This window comes from Vicia villosa, unplaced genomic scaffold, assembly GCF_029867415.1.
Source record: "Vicia villosa cultivar HV-30 ecotype Madison, WI unplaced genomic scaffold, Vvil1.0 ctg.000711F_1_1_1, whole genome shotgun sequence".
NCBI lineage: Eukaryota > Viridiplantae > Streptophyta > Magnoliopsida > Fabales > Fabaceae > Vicia > Vicia villosa.
Window position 1 is genome coordinate 389,226 of NW_026705317.1, and position 20,022 is coordinate 409,247.

Sequence of the window (20,022 nt, forward strand, 5' to 3'; positions counted from 1 at the left end):
GAGCCATTTATGATCCGAATCCGACCCCACCCGATCGATGTCCACTATCCATTCCCACTATATATTTTCACACAAATTTTTTTTTTTTGGAATATTATTAATTTTTTTTCCTTTCATATTTACTTATCTAAATATATTTTTTTTTTGAACAAGAGGGCCAAAGCCCAAAGAGAAAAAAGAGAACTACACTACTACAAATCTAAAGAAAGCTAAGAAAGCTAAATCAATGGAATCTTTGTGAAGAATATCCTTGAGAAAATCAGGAGCCTCTTCATAAAATTTGCAACCATTTTTTAAGGTGTGACCAACTTTTACTAGCTCATCCGTAACACAATTCGCCTCTCGAAAAGTATGCTCAAGCTTTACAACATCATGTTTGACCATTAAAAGACCAATTTAACATATTATATACAAATCTGGATCTCCATTATTATTTTTTGCAAGATTGCATTAATAACTCGTTTAAAGTCTGTGTTGAATATAAAATAATAATAATAATAATAATAATAATAATAATAATAATAATTATTAATATTATTATTATTATTATTATTATTATTATTATTATTATTATTATATAACTAAAACCATCTTCAACAATCCTCTTCATAATTGTTTTGTCGGAGGATGTATAAAAGACAGTTTTTTTATATAACTAAAACAAATATAATTTTTTGATTTAATAAATATATTATATCAAAACTTAATTAAACATTTTATTAATTATTATATATAAAATCATATTTTATATTAATATCACTAACATTAACTTTCCGTACATCGCACGGGTCTAAATACTAATAAAAAATAAATTTAAAAAGTCTCAAATATCACCTCTTTTATGAAATTGGGGACAGAGGTGTATCTTCCACACCCAAAATGGTCGCATCATCGATAAGCTGGTCGACCCTAAGGGAAGTGTTAGCAGTATCGATAGTTGAGAGGAGAGCAATGGTTGGAGCAGAAGTAGTGGTCATCGGAAGGGGCGTCACAACTTGGCTAGTATGACCAGTCGTAACACCTTGGACACTGGAAATGTTGTATAACAACTAAAACTTGTCCATGTTATCTGTAAAATGAAATTACACATGCAAAAAACTATAGGACTCTGTCCTCACCAAGAATTTTTCCTCTCCTCCCAACCGACCATACTCAAGATGACGTAAATATCAATTTGCTTCTTCGTCATCTTGGAGGAAGGAACCTCACTAAGGCCAAAGCATTCTTCATACCCAAGTCCTTAGAACCAAGAGTGTAGGTCCTCCTTCATTATAAACTCTTCAACAAAAAGAGAACCTAACTTGGTGCAGTAGTAATGGACATCCCTGCAGAAATAAGGTGAAAACAATTACTTGAAAAACATGCCATTACAGACGAGAAGATTCATCAAAGGAGTAGAAGGAGGTGAAATGATCCTCTCGCATAAGGGGCTTCACTAGCAAGAAGCGCATCATAAAATCGCCTCAGTCTTGGGTGAAGTGGTCGAACCAAGGATCGTCCGGGTGGAAACTAATGAGCCAGTGGCCACGATAGTCGTCTCGAGAAGTGCAAACCATGTATAATAAGTTAAAAAACAGTCTGAGTGAATGCTTCCAAGACTTATGCTCGGAACACAACTGGAATACCTTTATGTAAGCCCAGGACCTCATATGAAGCCGAGAGGTGGCAACCTTTGAATGCTTTAGGACAACCACTTCAAAATCAGAGAAAGACAACTGTAATCCTATCCGAGTAAACAAACACTCATAAAGCGAAACTCCACACTAGTCAAAAGAGCTACATATCCTCTTCTCCGAGCCCACTATATGAAGCGACCAATCTTGAAGGTCTCCGACCACGATGCCAACAACCTTTATTTCTGCTATATTATTCATAACGGACAGGGTACCCACCACCGCTGCATCCACCCAACCTTACTTAACCGCATTAGTCGGCTCCACCAGTGTCACGCCTCTTTAGGCCTGATGGTCGACTTTAAAATGATCGTCGTGTAATCTGTCCTGCCTCGAAACTCCAAGTGGATCCTCATTTCAGCATCGTTGGGTTCACGGGTATTGGTTCTTAGGTAAAGCTAGATAAAATCATCTGAGCGTTCTCTCATCAGATGAGAATTAGGAGATGCCCCATTCCTCCAGCAGAATAAGCATCGCTTTCAGAATCATCCACTAAGTCAATGATCATATCACGCATCTTGCCTAGAAAAATAGGAAATGATAAAGATAAAAGCTTGAGTTGAGGAGGATATCTGGTTATGTGAGATTGAAGAAGCATAGTATATGAAGAAATGGGGAGACTCTTATCAAGGAACTACAATCGTTCTGTTTAATGCTCTCGATAAGGAAGAGACGAAGGGGTTTGCTAATAAACTCAATATAAATTGATTTGAATGTTGAGGATTGTGAAACTTTTTTCAACACTCAACTCCCCCTATTTATAGGCGAAGATGATTGAGTGATCCAGATTTGCAATGGAAGAAGGGTGGAATGAACGACTAGATTTCTCCTTGGAAATATGCGCAAACTCAAGTGCACTATAAATCGCGCCATGCCTTAACTTGTCGGGTCAGCCCACATGTTAGAAGAAAGTAGTGAAACATTTCAATGATGGAAATGCATTAAATGCGCTTATTCTCCACTAATTTTTCAATTGACTCCAAGTGTTTCGCCTCTCATTCACATTAGACAACATCCTTTGAGGCCAACCAAAATCACTAAAGGCTTCCCCGAATCTCTCAATGCCCGACAAAGCCTTAGGGGCAACTGTTCTTGGTTTACCAAAGGCTCAGCTAGCTAAGGTCCAATTCATCTCAAATCTAATTGACTCAATGTATAAAAGCTAGTTCACACGAAAAGCAATGTACATTCTCTGATGTCCACTTTTCACTACATTCATCTTAAATCTTGTATTGACTTAGGCGTTGGAGTGATAACCTTGTTGGTCCATTCCACGTTGTCTCACTGAAAATAAAAAACATTGGTTCAAGACCTTTAATTCAATAATTGCATCTAATTCTAATCCTAAAACAGAACAAAAATTTAAAATGAAGTTTTTGCAATTACATTGGGGTTACTAAGGAGATAACCCACATCATTTAAAACATGTTTAAAAAAATCAAATAGAGTAATTTTAAAATGACAATCAATTCTGTAAATGAATAAAAATAAAAAGATAACAAATATAATTTAGCCAAAACAAAATTATTAGTTATTTTATTTTTCTTTGTGAATTAAATAATTTATTCATTGGTGGGAAATGTGAATAGGAATTAGTTTAAATGTAATTATTTAGTGTAATTACCGATATAGCCCTGTAACCTTTGTATATATGAGTAAGAATAATAATGAGAAAAGTATCAAGCCAAGAATTATTGACATGGTATCAGTAGGTTTTCGATCAAACCTGTGAGTTTTAGGTTAATCTTGGCTTTATCCAGCGTCACCCCACCGGGTCGCTCTTGAAATCGTCTCGGTAGATCTCGTTTCTCGGTAATTGAAATCATCTCGGTTCTCGGTAATCTCTTCCAAGATTGCGATTCTAATCTCGGGTGCTTACAAATCGTGTTTGCTTTGATCGTGTTATCGTATCGGTGTCGGCAAGTATTCTGAATTAGGGTTTTGACTCGGTGTCGGCAAGTATTCTGAATTAGGGTTTTGACTTGGTGTCGGCGAGTATCCTGAATTGGGGTGTTGATTTGGTGTCGGCAAGTATTTTCTTCAGTGTTCCGTTGGTGTTTCTTGTTTCACGTTAACAAAATTGTTACGTTAACAAAATTGTTCTTAAGTCATCTCTGATATTATGGCTTCCGAAGAAGAGATAGATCATATTTGTGTTCGTTTTACCGGAAAGAATTATCTTGTTTGGGAATTTCAGTTTCGGATGTATGTCAAAGGGAAAGGATTATGGAGTCACTTGGACGATGTCTCTTTGGCACCGTTAGAGACAACTGACTTAGATGCATGGGAAATAGAAGATGCTCAGATTATCACTTGGATTCTCGGTACTATTGATCCTCACATGATTAATAATTTGCGATCTTTTTCCACTGCCCAAGAAATGTGGAACTACTTGAAGCGTATCTATAACCTAGACAACGCGGCCAAACGTTTTCAGTTGGAGCTAGACATTGCCAATTACAAACAAGGCAATCTGTCTGTTCAAGAATATTATTCTGGTTTTTTGAATTTGTGGACAGAACACTCTGCGATTATACATGTTGATGTTCCCAAGAGTTCTCTCGCGGATGTCCAAGAGGTCTACAATACTAGTAGGCGAGATCAATTTCTCATGAAGCTTCGTGCAGAATTTGAGGTTGTCAGAGGTGCTTTGCTGAATAGGAATCCTGTTCCTTCTTTAGATACATGTGTTGGTGAACTTCTCAGAGAGGAACAACGTCTTGCTACTCAAGGATCCATGTCTCACGATGTTGTCATTTCTGAGTCTGCTATGTTTGCATATGCTCCTCAGAGTAGAGGTAAAGGTCGTGATATTCGACATGTCCAATGTTTCTCTTGCAAACAATTTGGACATTTTGCTCAGAGTTGCAGTAAGAAGTTTTGTAATTATTGCAAGCAGCGGGGCCATATTATCTCTGATTGTCCCACCCGTCCTCCACGATCAGCACAACGTTTCGGTGCAAGCATTTCCTGCTAGTACAAGCTCTGCAGTTGGTCCTTCCATCACCAATCCATCTAATGGTGGTGCTCTCCAACCTGAAATAATCCAACAGATGGTACTTTCCGCTCTTTCAACCTTGGGAATTCAGGGTAAGTCTTCGAATGTTTCCTGCCCGTGGTTTCTTGATTCTGGTGCATCCAATCACATGACAACATCTTCTGAATACTTGCACAATTTACATTCTTACCATGGTAATCAGAAAATTCAAATTGCGGATGGTAATGCTCTCTCTATCACGAATGTTGGTGACCTCAACTCTGATTTTCGAGATGTGTTTGTAGCACCTGTACTTGCTTCCAATTTATTATCTGTTGGTCAATTGGTTGATAATAATTGTAATGTAAATTTTTCTCGTGATGGTTGCCTTGTGCAGGAACAGGTGTCGGGGAAGGTGGTTGCAAAGGGGCCTAAAGTGGGAAGACTGTTTCCACTTCAGTTTATTTCTAGTCATTTATCTCTTGTTTGTAATAATGTCTTGAATTCTTATGAGGATTGGCATAGAAAATTGGGTCATCCTAACTCTGCTGTTTTATCTCATTTATTTAAAACTGGTTTATTGAGAAATAAAAATGTTGTTTCTAATGCCTCTCTTTCATGTTCTGTTTGCAAATTAGCTAAAAGTAAAACACTTCCTTTTCCGTCTGGTGCTTATCGGGCTTCCTCTTGTTTTGAAATGATTCATAGTGATGTATGGGGTATGTCTCCTGTAGTTTCTCATGCTCGCTATAAATATTTTGTCACATTTATTGATGGTTATAGTCGTTTTACTTGGATATATTTTCTTCGGTTTAAATCTGAAGTGTTTTCTAGGTTTAAGAAATTTCTGACATATGTTGAAACTCAATTTCATGAAAATGTTAAAATTTTTCGCTCTGATTCTGGTGGTGAGTACATGTCTCGTGAGTTTCAAGAATTTCTTCAACAAAAAGGCATTTTGTCTCAACGATCTTGTCCCAATACCCCCCAACAAAATGGGATGGCAGAACGCAAGAATCGTCATTTACTTGATGTGACCCGCACTTTACTTCTTCAAGCTTCTGTACCACCCCGATTTTGGGTGGAGGCTCTTTCCACAGCTGTCTTCTTGATCAATCGTCTTCCTTCTACGGTTATTGATCTCGATTCTCCTTTTTTTCGTCTTTTTAAAATTCAGCCTAATTATAATGATTTACATACTTTTGGATGTGTTTGTTTTGTTCACTTACCTCCATTTGAAAGGCATAAGCTTGGAGCGCAGTCTGTTCAATGTGCGTTTATGGGGTATAGTCACTCTCATAAGGGATTTGTGTGTTATGATGTCACTAACCATCGTTTTCGCATTTCTAGGAATGTGACATTTTTTGATAACCAGTTTATGTTTCCATGTGTTTCTCCTGTCATGAATGATATTGTTACTCTTCCTAAGTTTTCTATTATGCCTCAGTCTATAGAACGCTATAAACCAGGTCATGTATATGTCAGAAAACACAAACAGCAGGTTCCCACACCCCTTCCCGATGCTGAACCGCCACTTGCTCCTGTAACGGTTGAACCACGACGTTCTGGTCGAATATCTCGAGCACCAGATAGATATTCACCAGACAGGTATGATTCCTCACATACTTCTCTGACTGCCACACTCTCTAGCATATCTATTCCTACTTGCTATTCACAGGCTGTTAAAGATGTACGTTGGATAAAAGCAATGAATGAGGAACTTCAAGCTCTTCAAGAAAATTTCACATGGGATATTGTCTCTTGTCCTCCTGATGTTAAACCCATTGGCTGCAAATGGGTGTATTCTGTGAAATTGAATTCTGATGGGTCCCTCAACCGTTTCAAGGCTCGCTTGGTTGCCTTAGGAAACAAGCAGGAATATGGAATTGATTATGATGAGACATTTGCACCGGTTGCCAAAATGACATCTGTTCGTACGGTACTCTCTATAGCTGCTTCTAACGGGTGGGCTCTTCATCAATTAGATGTGAAAAATGCTTTTCTTCATGGTGACCTGACGGAAGATATTTATATGACTCCTCCTCAAGGTTTATTTCCGTCATCTAAGGGTGTGTGCAAGCTCAAACGCTCCTTATATGGTTTGAAACAAGCGCCTAGAGCATGGTATGAAAAATTTCGCTCCACTCTACTTGGGTTTTCCTTTACTCAGAGTCAGTACGATTCTTCTCTATTTATTCATAGAACATCTACTGGAATTGTCCTACTTCTTCTGTATGTTGATGATATGATTATTATTGGTTCTGATCATGCTTCCATTCAAAGCCTTAAACAGCAGTTACAAGCAGCATTTCATATGAAAGATCTTGGTAATTTGCATTATTTTCTTGGTCTTGAGGTTCATTCTACATCCAAGGGCATATTCCTCCATCAACACAAGTATGCCACAGATTTAATTTCTATGGCTGGTCTGCAATCGGCTAATCCAGTGGATACTCCTCTTGAGGTTAATGTTAAATATCATCGTGATGATGGTGATCTGTTGCATGATCCCTTATTGTATCGTCAACTCGTGGGTAGCCTTAATTACTTGACTATCACTCGCCCTGACATATCATTTGCTGTTCAACAAGTAAGTCAATTCATGCACTCTCCTCGCCACCTTCACTTGGCAGCAGTTCGTCGTATAATTCGTTACTTGAAGGGAAGCTCTCATCGTGGTTTATTCTTTCCTACTGGAGTTCCTCCTAAGTTGAGTGCTTATAGTGATGCCGATTGGGCAGGGTGCCCTGATACTCGACGATCTGTCACTGGTTGGTGCATGTTTCTTGGCTCTTCATTGATCTCATGGAAAAGTAAGAAACAAGCGAGAGTCTCTAAATCTTCTACTGAATCTGAGTATCGTGCCATGTCTGCTGCTTGTTCTGAAATAATTTGGCTTCATGGTCTTTTGGCTGAACTTGGATTTCCTCAAATAGAGCCAACTTCACTTTATGCTGACAATACAAGTGCCGTCCAAATTGTTGCGAATCCTGTTTTTCATGAACGCACCAAACATATTGAAGTTGATTGTCACTCAATCCGTGACGCTTATGATGACAAAATAATATCACTTCCTCATGTCAGTACTCAGTTGCAGATTGCAAATATTCTTACCAAGGCTGTTCCGCGTCCACGTCATCAGTTTCTTGTTAGCAAATTGATGCTCATTGACAAGCAGCATCAATTTGAGGGGGAATGTGAATAGGAATTAGTTTAAATGTAATTATTTAGTGTAATTACCGATATAGCACTGTAACCTTTATATATACGAGAAATAATAATGAGAAAAGTATCAAGCCAAAAATTATTGACAGGAAAAAATAACAAGTACTCCTAGTAAGGAAAAAGTAATAAGTACTAGTAATTACTCCTAGTAAGGAAAAAGAGAGCAACTAACCCTTTTGCGGTAATCAGCAATTAATAACTCTATCTTGAAAGTTGAAACATACACTATTATTAACTACATTTACAATCAAATAAAAAAAGTAGATATTTTTTTAGGCAAAAGAAAAGAAGACAGTTAATGAAGTTTAGCATCTCAACATTTCACATGTTGAAAAAAAAATTTGCTATAAATTGGACGGTGCATTGTTGTTTGATTAGTCACAAGATGAAGGTTGTTGTTGCAGCAGAGTTATGCATTTTCTTGCTCTCCGCATCCTGCCTTCTACTCCTTTCTTCAGGTTCCTTTCTCTCCTAATTTTCACTACTCTTTAGTGTTCCTTTTTCTCTTATAATGTATGTATGTTTTCAACACATGCAGGGTTTCAACTCCATTCTAAACCTTATGATTATTCTGCTACTACTAAGGTAATGTCATTCTAGACCTTATAATAGTTTTCAATCAGCAGAAGTATTAATATTAACTTACTTGTGTTGCCAATGTCTTGAAATAATGCAGTGTGTGAAAGAACCTCATAGGGCACAATATGGAGGAGGCATTATAGTAAATCCAGGGTTTGATTATAATATAAAGGGTTGGACTGTGGTAGGAAATGGAACAATCGAGGGTCGGACATCGAATGATGGTAATAGATTCATTGTTGCTCGCAACAGAACACAGGCATTGGATGGTTTCTCACAGAAGGTTCAACTGAAGAAAGGACTAATATACATTTTTTCTGGTAACTTCTGTTTGGTTTTTGTTAATGGTTGTTTGATGAATGTTATTGTGTTGGTGATTCATTCATTTAGTGTTGTAAAACATTTTGGGCATTTCAGCTTGGTTTCAGCTGAGTGAAGGAAGTGAGATTGTTTCGGTTGTTTTTAAAACAAATGGAAGTGAATTGGTACATGGTGGTCATGTGATAGCCAAGCATGGATGCTGGTCTCTGCTAAAAGGGGGCATTGTTGCAAACTTTTCAAGCCCTGCTGAGATTCTTTTTGAGGTGAATTTGTTTTCGTCTTATCTTATTTTGCTTATGTTTCTTCAAGCTTCCCCAAGTATGTGTTTGTTAAGAAGAGTACTACATTAGATGAGATGAGTTGATTAATGGGAGACATCTTCACTTTAGAAGTTTGTAATGTTGAATTAAACCCAATTTGAAAACCTAATATGACATCAGAGCCTTTTCATTCGGGTCACTCACCAAATTAAACTATCAAAGCAACGAGCCCAATAGTGTTGGGCGTGATAGGATGTATCTAAAAATACACAAGTCTCACATTGAAAATAGATTATACCTAAAAGGAGTTTATAAAGAGAGACACACCTTACAATCCATTTTTGAAAAAGTTGAGTTAGACTCAAGTCAAACTATGATGATATCTGAGGTTATCCATTATCCATTGGATCACCCACTACCAGGTAACTCGGTAACTCGGTTCACGCTCTAGATGTCCATTCCATGGGTGTGTGTTAATAGTCCCACGCTAGATGAGATGCTTTCTAAACATGAATTTACAAGTAGGAGGCATCCTCACCTTACAAGATTTTGTAGGGTTGAATTAAACCTAATACATAAAACCTTTGTAATACAAAATGATAATTGTCAAAGTTTACCATTTTTTCCTTACATGCAAATTGAGAAGTGAGAACAAAGAAGTTAAATATTAGAATTATACATGCTTGGAGTTTGAGTACATTCCATAATCAGAGAATGAATAAAATGATGAAAGTGGATTAAACTGTGGAGTTATGGGCTGATAGTGTATCCTTACAAACAACCATTCACTAACAGTATAGATTGAGAATCCAAATGTGTTTCCATATTTGTGAAATTTTGTTATCTGAAATTTACTCGCAATGCAGACTGAGAATCCAACTGTGGAATTATGGGCTGATAGTGTGTCCTTACAACCATTCACCAAAAAGCAATGGAGATCACACCAAGACGTCAGCGTTGAGAGGGTAAGCTAATCATAGTTTTCAACGCCTCTGTGGCTTTCTAGACATGGAGTTTACAAGAAAGCTGGCTCTTACTTTATCATCAAGAGGAATGAACTTGATAGCAGTGAAAATCAGTAGCAGAAGTATAGCAGAAAGAAATAAAACATTAACATGTTTTGCGATTTATAACCTGCAGGTACGTAAGAGCAAAGTGAGATTCCGGGTAACTCATCCGAACGAAACAGTGTTGGAAGGAGCAACCGTTGTTATCAAACAAACAAGGGCGGATTTTCCATATGGATGTGCGATGAACCATTATATCCTCTCAAACAGTGACTACCAGAAATGGTTTGTTTCAAGATTCAAATACACAACTTTCACCAATGAGATGAAATGGTATAGTACAGAGAAAATTCAAGGTGAGGAAGACTATAGTATCCCAGATGCCATGTTACAATTTGCCAAAGAAAATGGAATATCTGTGAGAGGTCATAACATTTTGTGGGACAGTCCAAATCGTCAACCTCACTGGGATTTGACCCTGTCTCCCGACGAATTACGAGTAGCAGCTGAGAAAAGATTGAATTCTGTTGTCTCAAGGTATAAAGGAAAACTTATTGCATGGGATGTCATGAATGAGAATGTCCACTTCCACTTTTTTGAGGACAAACTCGGCGAAAATATCTCTGCAGAATATTATTCAGCAGCTTACCATCTTGATCCAAACACCAAGATGTTCATGAATGAGTATAACACCATTGAGTTCAGCGGGGATAAGGATGCCAGCCCAGCAAACTATATCAGAAAACTTAAGGAGATTCAGCTATTTCCAGGAACTGCTGGAATACCACTGGCCATTGGGTTGCAATGCCATTTTTCAACTGGTGTGCCAAACCTTGCTTATATGAGGTCAGGCCTAGATCTTCTTGCTGCAACTGGACTTCCCATATGGCTCACAGAAACCAGTGTCGACCCTCAGCCAAATCAGGTATATTTGTTAGTTATAACTTCTACTTACTACACAAGTCAACAAACAATGCATAGTTTATCACAGGAAAAACATAAACTGAATGTTTCTCTCTCATTTTTTTTGTTTATTGGGCAGGCAGTGTACTTTGAACAGATACTAAGAGAGGGTTTCTCTCATCCTGCTGTTCAAGGGATTGTAATGTTTGTAGGACCAAAACAAGCTGGTTTCAACAGTACATTACTTGCAGATGCAAATTTTAAAAATACTGCTGCTGGAGACGTTGTGGACAAGCTGATTCGTGAGTGGGGAACTGGTCCTCAAACAGCCATAGCAGATAATAAAGGAATTATAGATATTTCACTACATCATGGAGATTATGATGTTACTGTTACACATCCTCTAACCAAATACTCCAAAACAATGAATATAAGTGTAAGAAAAGGATTTTCCCTGGAAACTGTCCATGTGAAAATGCATGCCTAAAAAGCAACCAACCATTGTTACCTGCTCAATTTAGAAAGATTATAATAATATGGTTTGAGCATCAGGCTTGATTATTTTTTGGTTATATTACACTTTTCATCCTAACTAGAATTGAACTCTTTTTGTCTGAAATCTGCCTCCGGCAAGAGATCGAATCTAATACTAAAATACAAGTACATTACAGTGCTGCATAATTAATTTTCTAGTATAATATGCTCCCATTGGGCCATTACATCATCTGAGAACTCATTTTGTAATCCAATACAAAAATAAAATTCATTACATCATCTGAGAACTCATTACATCATCTGAGAACTCATTTTGTAATCCAATACAAAAATGAAATTCAATAAAAGTCCTAGCAGCTAATGCAATCTTGATTGCAAATCTAGCTTTCCTATCTAATCAATCGTTAGCCGGACTAAACTACAAAGTTGTAGAACAATTTCCTCCTTGAAACTGACATCTCTGGACATAAATGATGTCAAAGTCACTTGTTCTGGTTTGGATTTGATTCACTTGTTCTTGATTGGATTTGATTTGCTATCAGGAGACTGCCTTAAACTTGTATTCAGAGATCTCTGTGCGGTTTCATAAGATATTTCCAACTTATCTAAACTTGCAGTGAAGGAGGAGACATGAACTAGCAGCTTCCGCGGCGGAAACCTATCGATAAGATTATTTCTAGTCTCACTTTTGATCAAAATTAATGCTCTTAATGTCGTGAAACTTAAGAGCATTAAGACAAAGAGAACCGAAAAAACACGCTGTGTGGTAATCATGACAGGGTTAACTGAGACTAGAAAAAAACAAGAGAATTATTGTGCTTGGAAATTGGAGTTTAAATGCAAGGGGATCTATCTTGTGTGTGTATCTGAAAATGTAGAAATTCTTGTCAATAGTTTGTTGATGTTTGAAGACTTCAATGGACAATGGAGAACAAAGCAATGGTTAGTTGTGTGAATGATTCAGATTTAAGGAAGAGGAAAGGGAAGGAAGGTACATGGATAATGGATTATTGGACCTGCCACATCTTTGTTGTGTTGTGTAGTAGAACATGGAATGGAAGGAGCTTGTCATGTGATCCTTCACCAAATCCCATACTTCTGATACTTCTAGTGTTTTCATCACATGCTAATATGGATCATGTGAGTAATCACATGATATTAACTGGGTTTCCAACATTGATTATATTACTTTTTTTATTGCTTATTTCTCTCAAAGGCATGACAAATTACACAGCTAAATAGAGCTGTGTAAAATTACTTTCCAGGAATCTGAAAGTTCATTTTTCTGGAAGAATATTTACAAGTGCATTATATTCCTAGAGTTTAACCAATTAGTTTTACTTGCATTTGTATAAAGCTCAATAATAGTGAACTATAATTGCAATCACGCAATCTTCATGAAAGATAAATTTGTAGTATGTGTTAAACTGTAATTAGTTTTGTGTCAATTCAAATACCGTGTGAGTGTCTACATGATTGATATATTATTGCACAATGAACTTTGCTCCTTGTTTCATGGTGAACCAGAAAAAGAAGGTGTTGGAAATTCGTCAAGGTTAGTACTATAATGCCTAAGTCAGAGAAGTCAGAGAGATGTACTTTGAGAGTGACAGTGAGATAATAGCTACAAACAATGCGTGGTAGAGTTTATATATGGCAAGCAGGTTTTAATCTGCTATGTGATGAGTCTAACCTGACATGTGATGCGGGGAGTCGCCTATTCAGATCTAACAACAAGCGATTCTTGGGCGACTAGGTTCAAGTGCTCGACTTTCTGATAAGGTTCCACCTGATCATTTGTTATACTTTGTTGAGCTCTTGACCAGGCCTTCGTAATTGGGTCTGCCGCTTTGGGCTTGTGATCGGTCCAGAACAGTTGCTCTCAAAGTCCACTTAGTGAAACTAGGCTTGAGATTGTTATGGCGCCCCTATTGTCATCTTGATTTTGATCATGCTTTAATTATAAACAGACGAGATCTTTAAGAACCATGACTAAGCATGTCAATCTTTTTAATGCATCTAGTTGAGGAGACTCCTCATTCTTGTCATGGACGGAAAAACAACTACCTTTTGTATTTGTTGAGAGATTAAACTCATAAACATCAATCAATTTATGCGTCATAAAAACAACAGAAATACACATAGTTTTAAAACCACAAATAACATCAACAACACAACACATAATTTTAAAACTACAAACAGTAGCAACACAAAACATAACATGTTTTTAAAGCTTTATCAATTGATTAGGGGGATGTCTGATTAATTGGAATATCTTTTTCAACTAAATAAATGAGTAGACCATTAACCTAATTGATCAAGTGTTGCTTGGTTGTGTCTAAAATCAATTGGAATATTGGTAACAACTATATATCAAAACCTTCCATTTGTGACTTGTGCAATCAAATATTGCAGATCAATAATTGACTAATCTAATCGATTATGCCTTTGATTTGTTCCATGGATTATTTTCATATTTTTATCACACCCTGGCCTATAAATTAGGAACTCTCTATCATTTTTTCACATCCAAAAAATATTTGTTTTATCTCACTTTCATTTATCTCATCATTTTGATCAAATCTCGTGTTTTTCTCTCGTATATTTAGCCTTAGTACATGGTGAGTTTAATTGAGGATCTTTGTTCTGGACGAGGGCTTATTTTCGAATTTACCAAGAGTGTGTTATCTCTTGAGTAAATATTTCTTCTCTAGGAAGTTATTAATTTGGTTGCAACTTAAGCCAGTTAAAATCTCATGTTTGATTTTTGGATTGTCTTAGGAAGTCTCTATTTGATTTGCGAGTTTCGCCTTGAAGAAATATCTCTCTTTTGGTTTGTAAAGATCAACAATTAAAATCTCCACAACAGTTCTTGATCTCGGCCTAGTCAAAAGCTCTATCAATTTGTGATTAGCCTCTATAAACTCACATCTGTTTGAGATAAGCTCGGTTAAAATTTCACTTGGTTTCTGAGTTCATCCTAGTAAAAGCTTAGTCAATTTTAAATTAGCCAATATAAAATCTCCTCTCAGTTCAGTTCAAAACTCTGATTTGGTTTGGAGGATTGTCAACTAAAAACTCCATATTGGTTCAAGATCAGCTAGTAGAAAACGTATGTTTAGTTTGGAGGATAACCACTATAAACTTTGTCCATTGTTTGGTTGGATGTTAGCCTTAAAAGATCATTTCCTTGTATAAGGAGGTTTGTGGGCCTATCCTTCTACAAGCTCTCAAGTTTATTAGATACTTTCAAGAATAATTCTCGGGGACAAGAGTAAGTCAATTTGGTTTGAACTTGTATAAATCTCTAGTATATTTCTCTATTCGTTATCTCTTTATTTTATTGTTTTTCGCTGCTTATTCAATCATTTGTTTAAAAATGTTTTCAAATTCTGATTTAACAAATGAATTTATTTTAAATAAAATATTTTTAAACTTCCACAATTCAACCTCCTCTTGTGTATGGATTCACATATCCAACAAGTTGAATCAAAGTCTAACTCCCATTTAAAGAATACTAGGCTATATTTGGATTGATTGAACACAAAGGAGCGGAGTGGAATGGAACATAACGGAACGGAATGGAACGGAGCGGAAGAAGATATAAATATCACTCCATTGTTTGACTATTTTATTTAAAATGTCTCATTCCATCCCATACACCTCAAATTGGATGGAACAAAAAATATAGGAATATGATAGAAAGCATTCCATTATGCTCAGGCTCCATTCCATCCTCTTTTTACCAATTCAAACAATGTGACATAATATTATTTCATTTCATTCCGCTCCGTCCATCAACCCAAACATTTCCCTAATCTCAGGAGGAAGATATCTTCCAACGCATCTTTTAATAAGAGGACTCCCCTAAACACATTTTTATCGTTTATTGGTGATATGTTTAAATAATGGAAAAATAGAATTAAATTCTCCATTTAAAGTTTTGAATTGATTTTAAAGTTAAAATTACACCAAAGAAATGTAGGACATTTTTTAAATATCACAATGTGAGAGGATTGGGATGAAAAAATATCACTTCCATCGTACGTCCAAACGAATGCTTAGTTGAGTGAAATGAAAAAAAAAACCTATGATCAAATACAGGACAAGGACATTGGTCCACAAATCATAGCTTCTATAAGCCAATATTATTAGGTTGGACGTCATCACCAAGGTTCAAGCACCGATATTCTGAATTGTGTGTATGAATTTACAGTGGTTATTATAAGTTCGTCTACCGACCGAAAAAAGGACAAGGATGTTGCAACTGCAAACCACTTATTACATAAATGATCTTTGTCTCACATGAGAAGCTAGAAGGCAGACCAATACTAATATTATTGCATTTAGGCATGCATTTTCACATGGATGTTTTTATGTGAAAATTCTTTCCTAACACTTATATTTAATTTTTCAGACTGTTGTGTTAATGGATGAGTGACAGTTACATCATAATCTCCATGATGCAAGGAAATATCTACAATTCCTCTACCATCTGTTATTGTTGTATAAGGTCCAATTCCCCACTCACTGATCAACTTGTCCACAACTTTTCCAGTTGGAGTTGTTTGAAAATTTGCATCAGCAAGAAGTGTAGAGTTGAAACCAGCTTGTGCTGGACCAGCAAACATTATTATCCCTTCAACTGCTGGATGAGAGTAACCTTCTCTTAATATCTCTTCAAAATATTCTGCCTAAACAACAAACAAGAATCGTCACAAATGAAATCGATATTCATTTTTTGGTTTATTTTGTTTTCAGTTCATATTCATACCTGTTCTGGTTGAGGATCCACACTGGTTTCTGTGAGCCATATAGGAAATCCAGTTTGACCAAGAAAATCTAGACCTGATCTCATGTAAGCGAGATTCGGTCTGCCACTTGCAAAATGGCATTGCAATCCAATTGCAAATGGCATTTTCGAAGCCTCTGGAGATTGCAGAATCTCTTCAAGTTTTTTGAAATAATTTGCTGGACTAGCAACCTTGTCACCGCTATACTCGATTGTGTTATACTCATTCATAAACAATGTTGTTGTTGGATCAAGCTCGAAAGCTCTTAAGTAGTATACTTCAGATGCATTCTCACCGAGTTTATCCTCGTAAAAATGAAAATGAACATTCTCATTCATCACATCCCATGCAATCAACTCTCCTTTATATCTTGTAACAACAGATTTTATTCTTTTTGCCGCGGCTTCTCTTAACTCGTCTGGCGTTAACGACTTCACCCATCCAGGTTGATATTTTTCATCTTCCCAAAATATATTATGACCTCTCACAGAAATTCCATTTTCTTTAGTGAATTCCATCATTGCATCTGGTATGGTATAGTTTTCTTGGCCTCGAATTATCTCCGTACTATACCATTTCATTTGATTGGTAAAAGTTGTGTATTTGAACCTTGACGCAAACCATTCCTGGTAGTCGCGGTTTGTGAGAATGTGATAGTTCATCCCACATCCAAATGGAAAATTTGCTTTTGTTTGTTTTACAACAACTTTTGCTCCTTCCAATGCTGTTTCATTTTCATTACTTACATGAAATCTAACCCTACTCTTACGTACCCTTTCGATGTTGTTGTCTTGGTGTGATCTCCATTCTTCTTTAGTAAATGGTTGCAATGAGATGCTATCGGCCCATATTTCCACATTCGGATTATTGCTCTACAATGCATTGTTAGTTGATTTCATTTATCATATTTTCATTTATTTAGACAAATATTAGTATATTAGTATTTTCTTTTGATGTATTTACCTCGAAAAGAATCTCGGCGGAGCTTGAGAAGTTTGCGACTATACCGCCTTTTAGAAGAGACCAGCATCCATTGTTTGCTGTCACATGGCCACCATATACCAATTCACTTCCATTTATTTTAAACACAACAGAAACTAGGTCTCTTCCTTCACTCAGCTGAAACCAACCTGAATTTCGAGATTCACGAAAATCAAAACATTCAAAATATGGTAATAACATTGATTGATTTGATGAATGTTAGTGAAACATAAATTAGTTACCTGAAAACATGTATATCAATTCTTTTTTGAGTTGAACCTTTTGTGAAAAACTATCCAATGTTTGTGTTCTGTTGCTAGCAACAATGAAACTATTTCCTTTATTTGATAAACCTTTCTCTATTGTTGCATTTCCAAACACTGTCCAACTCTGTATGTTGTGATCAAATTCTGGATTTACTATAATGCCCCCTCCATATTGTGCTTTATGAGGTTCTGTTATACACTGTTTTATTTCATAGCATTAGCAACTTGGTTAAGTTTTTTATGTAAAATAATTGCTGATTTAAACTAGTAAGAGTTCATTTATTAATTAGTTGGTTTTGAAATTGTTTGAATTATTTGAAGTTTATGAAACTAATAATCATAGTTAAATATGTGTGATTGCCTTAGTAGTAGCAAAATAATCATAATCCTTAGAATCAACATCAACGGCAAGACCTGCATTGTTGTGAAGATATATTAGAAATGATGAAAAACATTCATTGTAGTATTGAATTAAAGAGAGATAGATATAGAAACCTGAGAAGAGTAAAAGGAAAGAGATGGTGGTGAACAACAAATTGCATAATCTTGCTGCAACTTTCATTTTGTCTTACACAATGCACCTAAAGGGATTATAATGAGCTATTTATTTATATGCCCCGAGCAATGCTCACGAATCTATAGAAAGGAAAAATGTATTTTTAAGAAAAGTTTGTGGGTAAAATTGAATGATAATTAAAAATATAAATATAGACAGACTTTTGTTTTTTTTTATAAAGTTGAAATGTATTTTGATGAGAGAAATTAAAATATGTAAATGAAAATGAATTTGAAAATCTAAAATGACACTTTTTACTCTTATGTGAGATACTGTAATTATTAATTAATGTGTAAATAAAAATGAATTTAAAAATTTAACATGAATTTTGGAGTGCAAATTGGATCAGAGGGTAATTGGTGCACAGAATGGCGGAATTGTATGTTTGTAGTTAGAATGGAAAAAATATTACTATTTCTTGAGGTCCCCTATTTGCTCTGTGTATTTCAGAGGTTTGCTTTTGGATTTTTTTTAGTTTTACTAATGGAAAAAGGAAAATGCTTAGTAAGAAAATAGAAAAATAAGAAAGGCAAGAATAGATCTCAACCATCTATTATCACCATAACCCCCCATGATCCCTATTAAAAAGGAAGTTAAATTTAAAATTAATTTAAAATTTACCACTAAAATAGTGACACATACTCATTCTTGCATTTCTTCTTCAAATTGATTATCAAAATAAAAATATAAATTAAAATATAAATTAAACTAAAATCATTCCATAACTCAAATTAAAATATAAATTAAATTTTAAATAAATTTTAAATTTTCTCTCACCTTATTGTTTTCTTAAAAATATAAATTTATATTCGTTTTCATGTAAATATTTTTCTTGGAAATATTAGTAATTAAAATGAAAAAAAAAAGTTAGCATGACTAATCCCTTGGGACTTGTGAGGACATTATATATATTTTCTTTTAAACTACTCGTGGAGAAAAATAGAATGGGAGAAGCTGATTTTGGCTTCAAATTCAATGAAGGATGATACATGTCACAGGAAATATTTAATTTGATTGTCAGTTATGAATTGGTTTCCAATGTTGTCCCGTGAATAATTTCATACTCTTACTCCGTACTAGTATAGTTTTGAGAGTTTGTATTATTAATATCAAAATTAATTTTAATGAAATACTATCATAAATCGATCAATGTAGCAACAAATAATTGTGCAGAAAAATGTATATATGACGAAGTGGCATCTGAAGCAGAATGCATTGTCGTAAATAAACGACACAGTTGTGTCACGTAAATTGAATTTGTAGATAAAAAGCAAATTAATGGCGCCATTATACCAATATCATCCATGTTAGACAGTATTGCATATGACAACTGTTTATCAATAACCTTTGTTTAGAGAGTTTTGTCAATATATGAATGATGTATGTTAATGGAGTTTACACCATATATATATATATAATGGTGTAATATAGGTTATGTTTAGCCAAATTAACGCATGCTAGTTCCATATTGAACCTATTATCAGTACAGTTTGGTTGGATTAAATAAAATGTAAGAATCGTGGGATGCATTCAGTAGTGATGAAGCCACTACTATTATACTATAACATGGATAACCACACACTCAGATCAAGATAACATTATGTTTGTTATTTTAAATATACGCAAATCTTTTAGTATCCCTTCGTTTTGAAAGAGTATTGGCAAAGCGATGTCCAACTAAGGAAGACCATTTTATTGAATCAAGATCTTTTCCATTTTTCCCTTCTCCATTTCGTCAATTATTAAAGTTTTATAAATATAAATGCAATAATGTGACATTTGATGGGTCCACTTATTTATAATATACTATAAATATCTTTAAAACTATAGTAATGGAGAGGAGAAATGGAGAGAAAAAATAGAGAGGATCTTTACTCCATTTTATTACTTCAAAGAATGACCAACAAGCTTGATCATTGGATATAATAATTCTACATGCGGAAGACCCAAGATACACATATATTTTTCATGTTTTATTCTACTCTT

At 35.4% G+C, this 20,022-nt stretch overlaps 2 protein-coding genes across 2 annotated transcripts; one reads left to right on the forward strand and one right to left on the reverse strand.

The window, feature by feature from the left end:
• Nucleotides 1-8,195: 8,195 nt before the first annotated feature.
• On the forward strand, nucleotides 8,196-11,506 carry LOC131630605 (endo-1,4-beta-xylanase 5-like). The gene is made up of 7 exons (XM_058901381.1): nucleotides 8,196-8,333; nucleotides 8,414-8,460; nucleotides 8,552-8,774; nucleotides 8,872-9,038; nucleotides 9,902-10,000; nucleotides 10,176-10,967; nucleotides 11,085-11,506. The coding sequence occupies exons 1-7, from the start codon at nucleotides 8,201-8,203 to the stop codon at nucleotides 11,430-11,432; spliced, it is 1,809 nt and encodes a 602-aa protein (XP_058757364.1). The 5' UTR covers nucleotides 8,196-8,200; the 3' UTR covers nucleotides 11,433-11,506.
• A 3,877-nt stretch (nucleotides 11,507-15,383) lies between these two features.
• LOC131630606 (endo-1,4-beta-xylanase 5-like) lies at nucleotides 15,384-18,074 on the reverse strand. Its single transcript, XM_058901382.1, has 6 exons — nucleotides 17,976-18,074; nucleotides 17,842-17,894; nucleotides 17,457-17,679; nucleotides 17,197-17,363; nucleotides 16,215-17,105; nucleotides 15,384-16,134 (listed from the first exon to the last, which is right to left on the reverse strand). The coding sequence occupies exons 1-6, from the start codon at nucleotides 18,040-18,042 to the stop codon at nucleotides 15,787-15,789; spliced, it is 1,749 nt and encodes a 582-aa protein (XP_058757365.1). The 5' UTR covers nucleotides 18,043-18,074; the 3' UTR covers nucleotides 15,384-15,786.
• Between the last annotated feature and the right edge of the window lie 1,948 nt (nucleotides 18,075-20,022).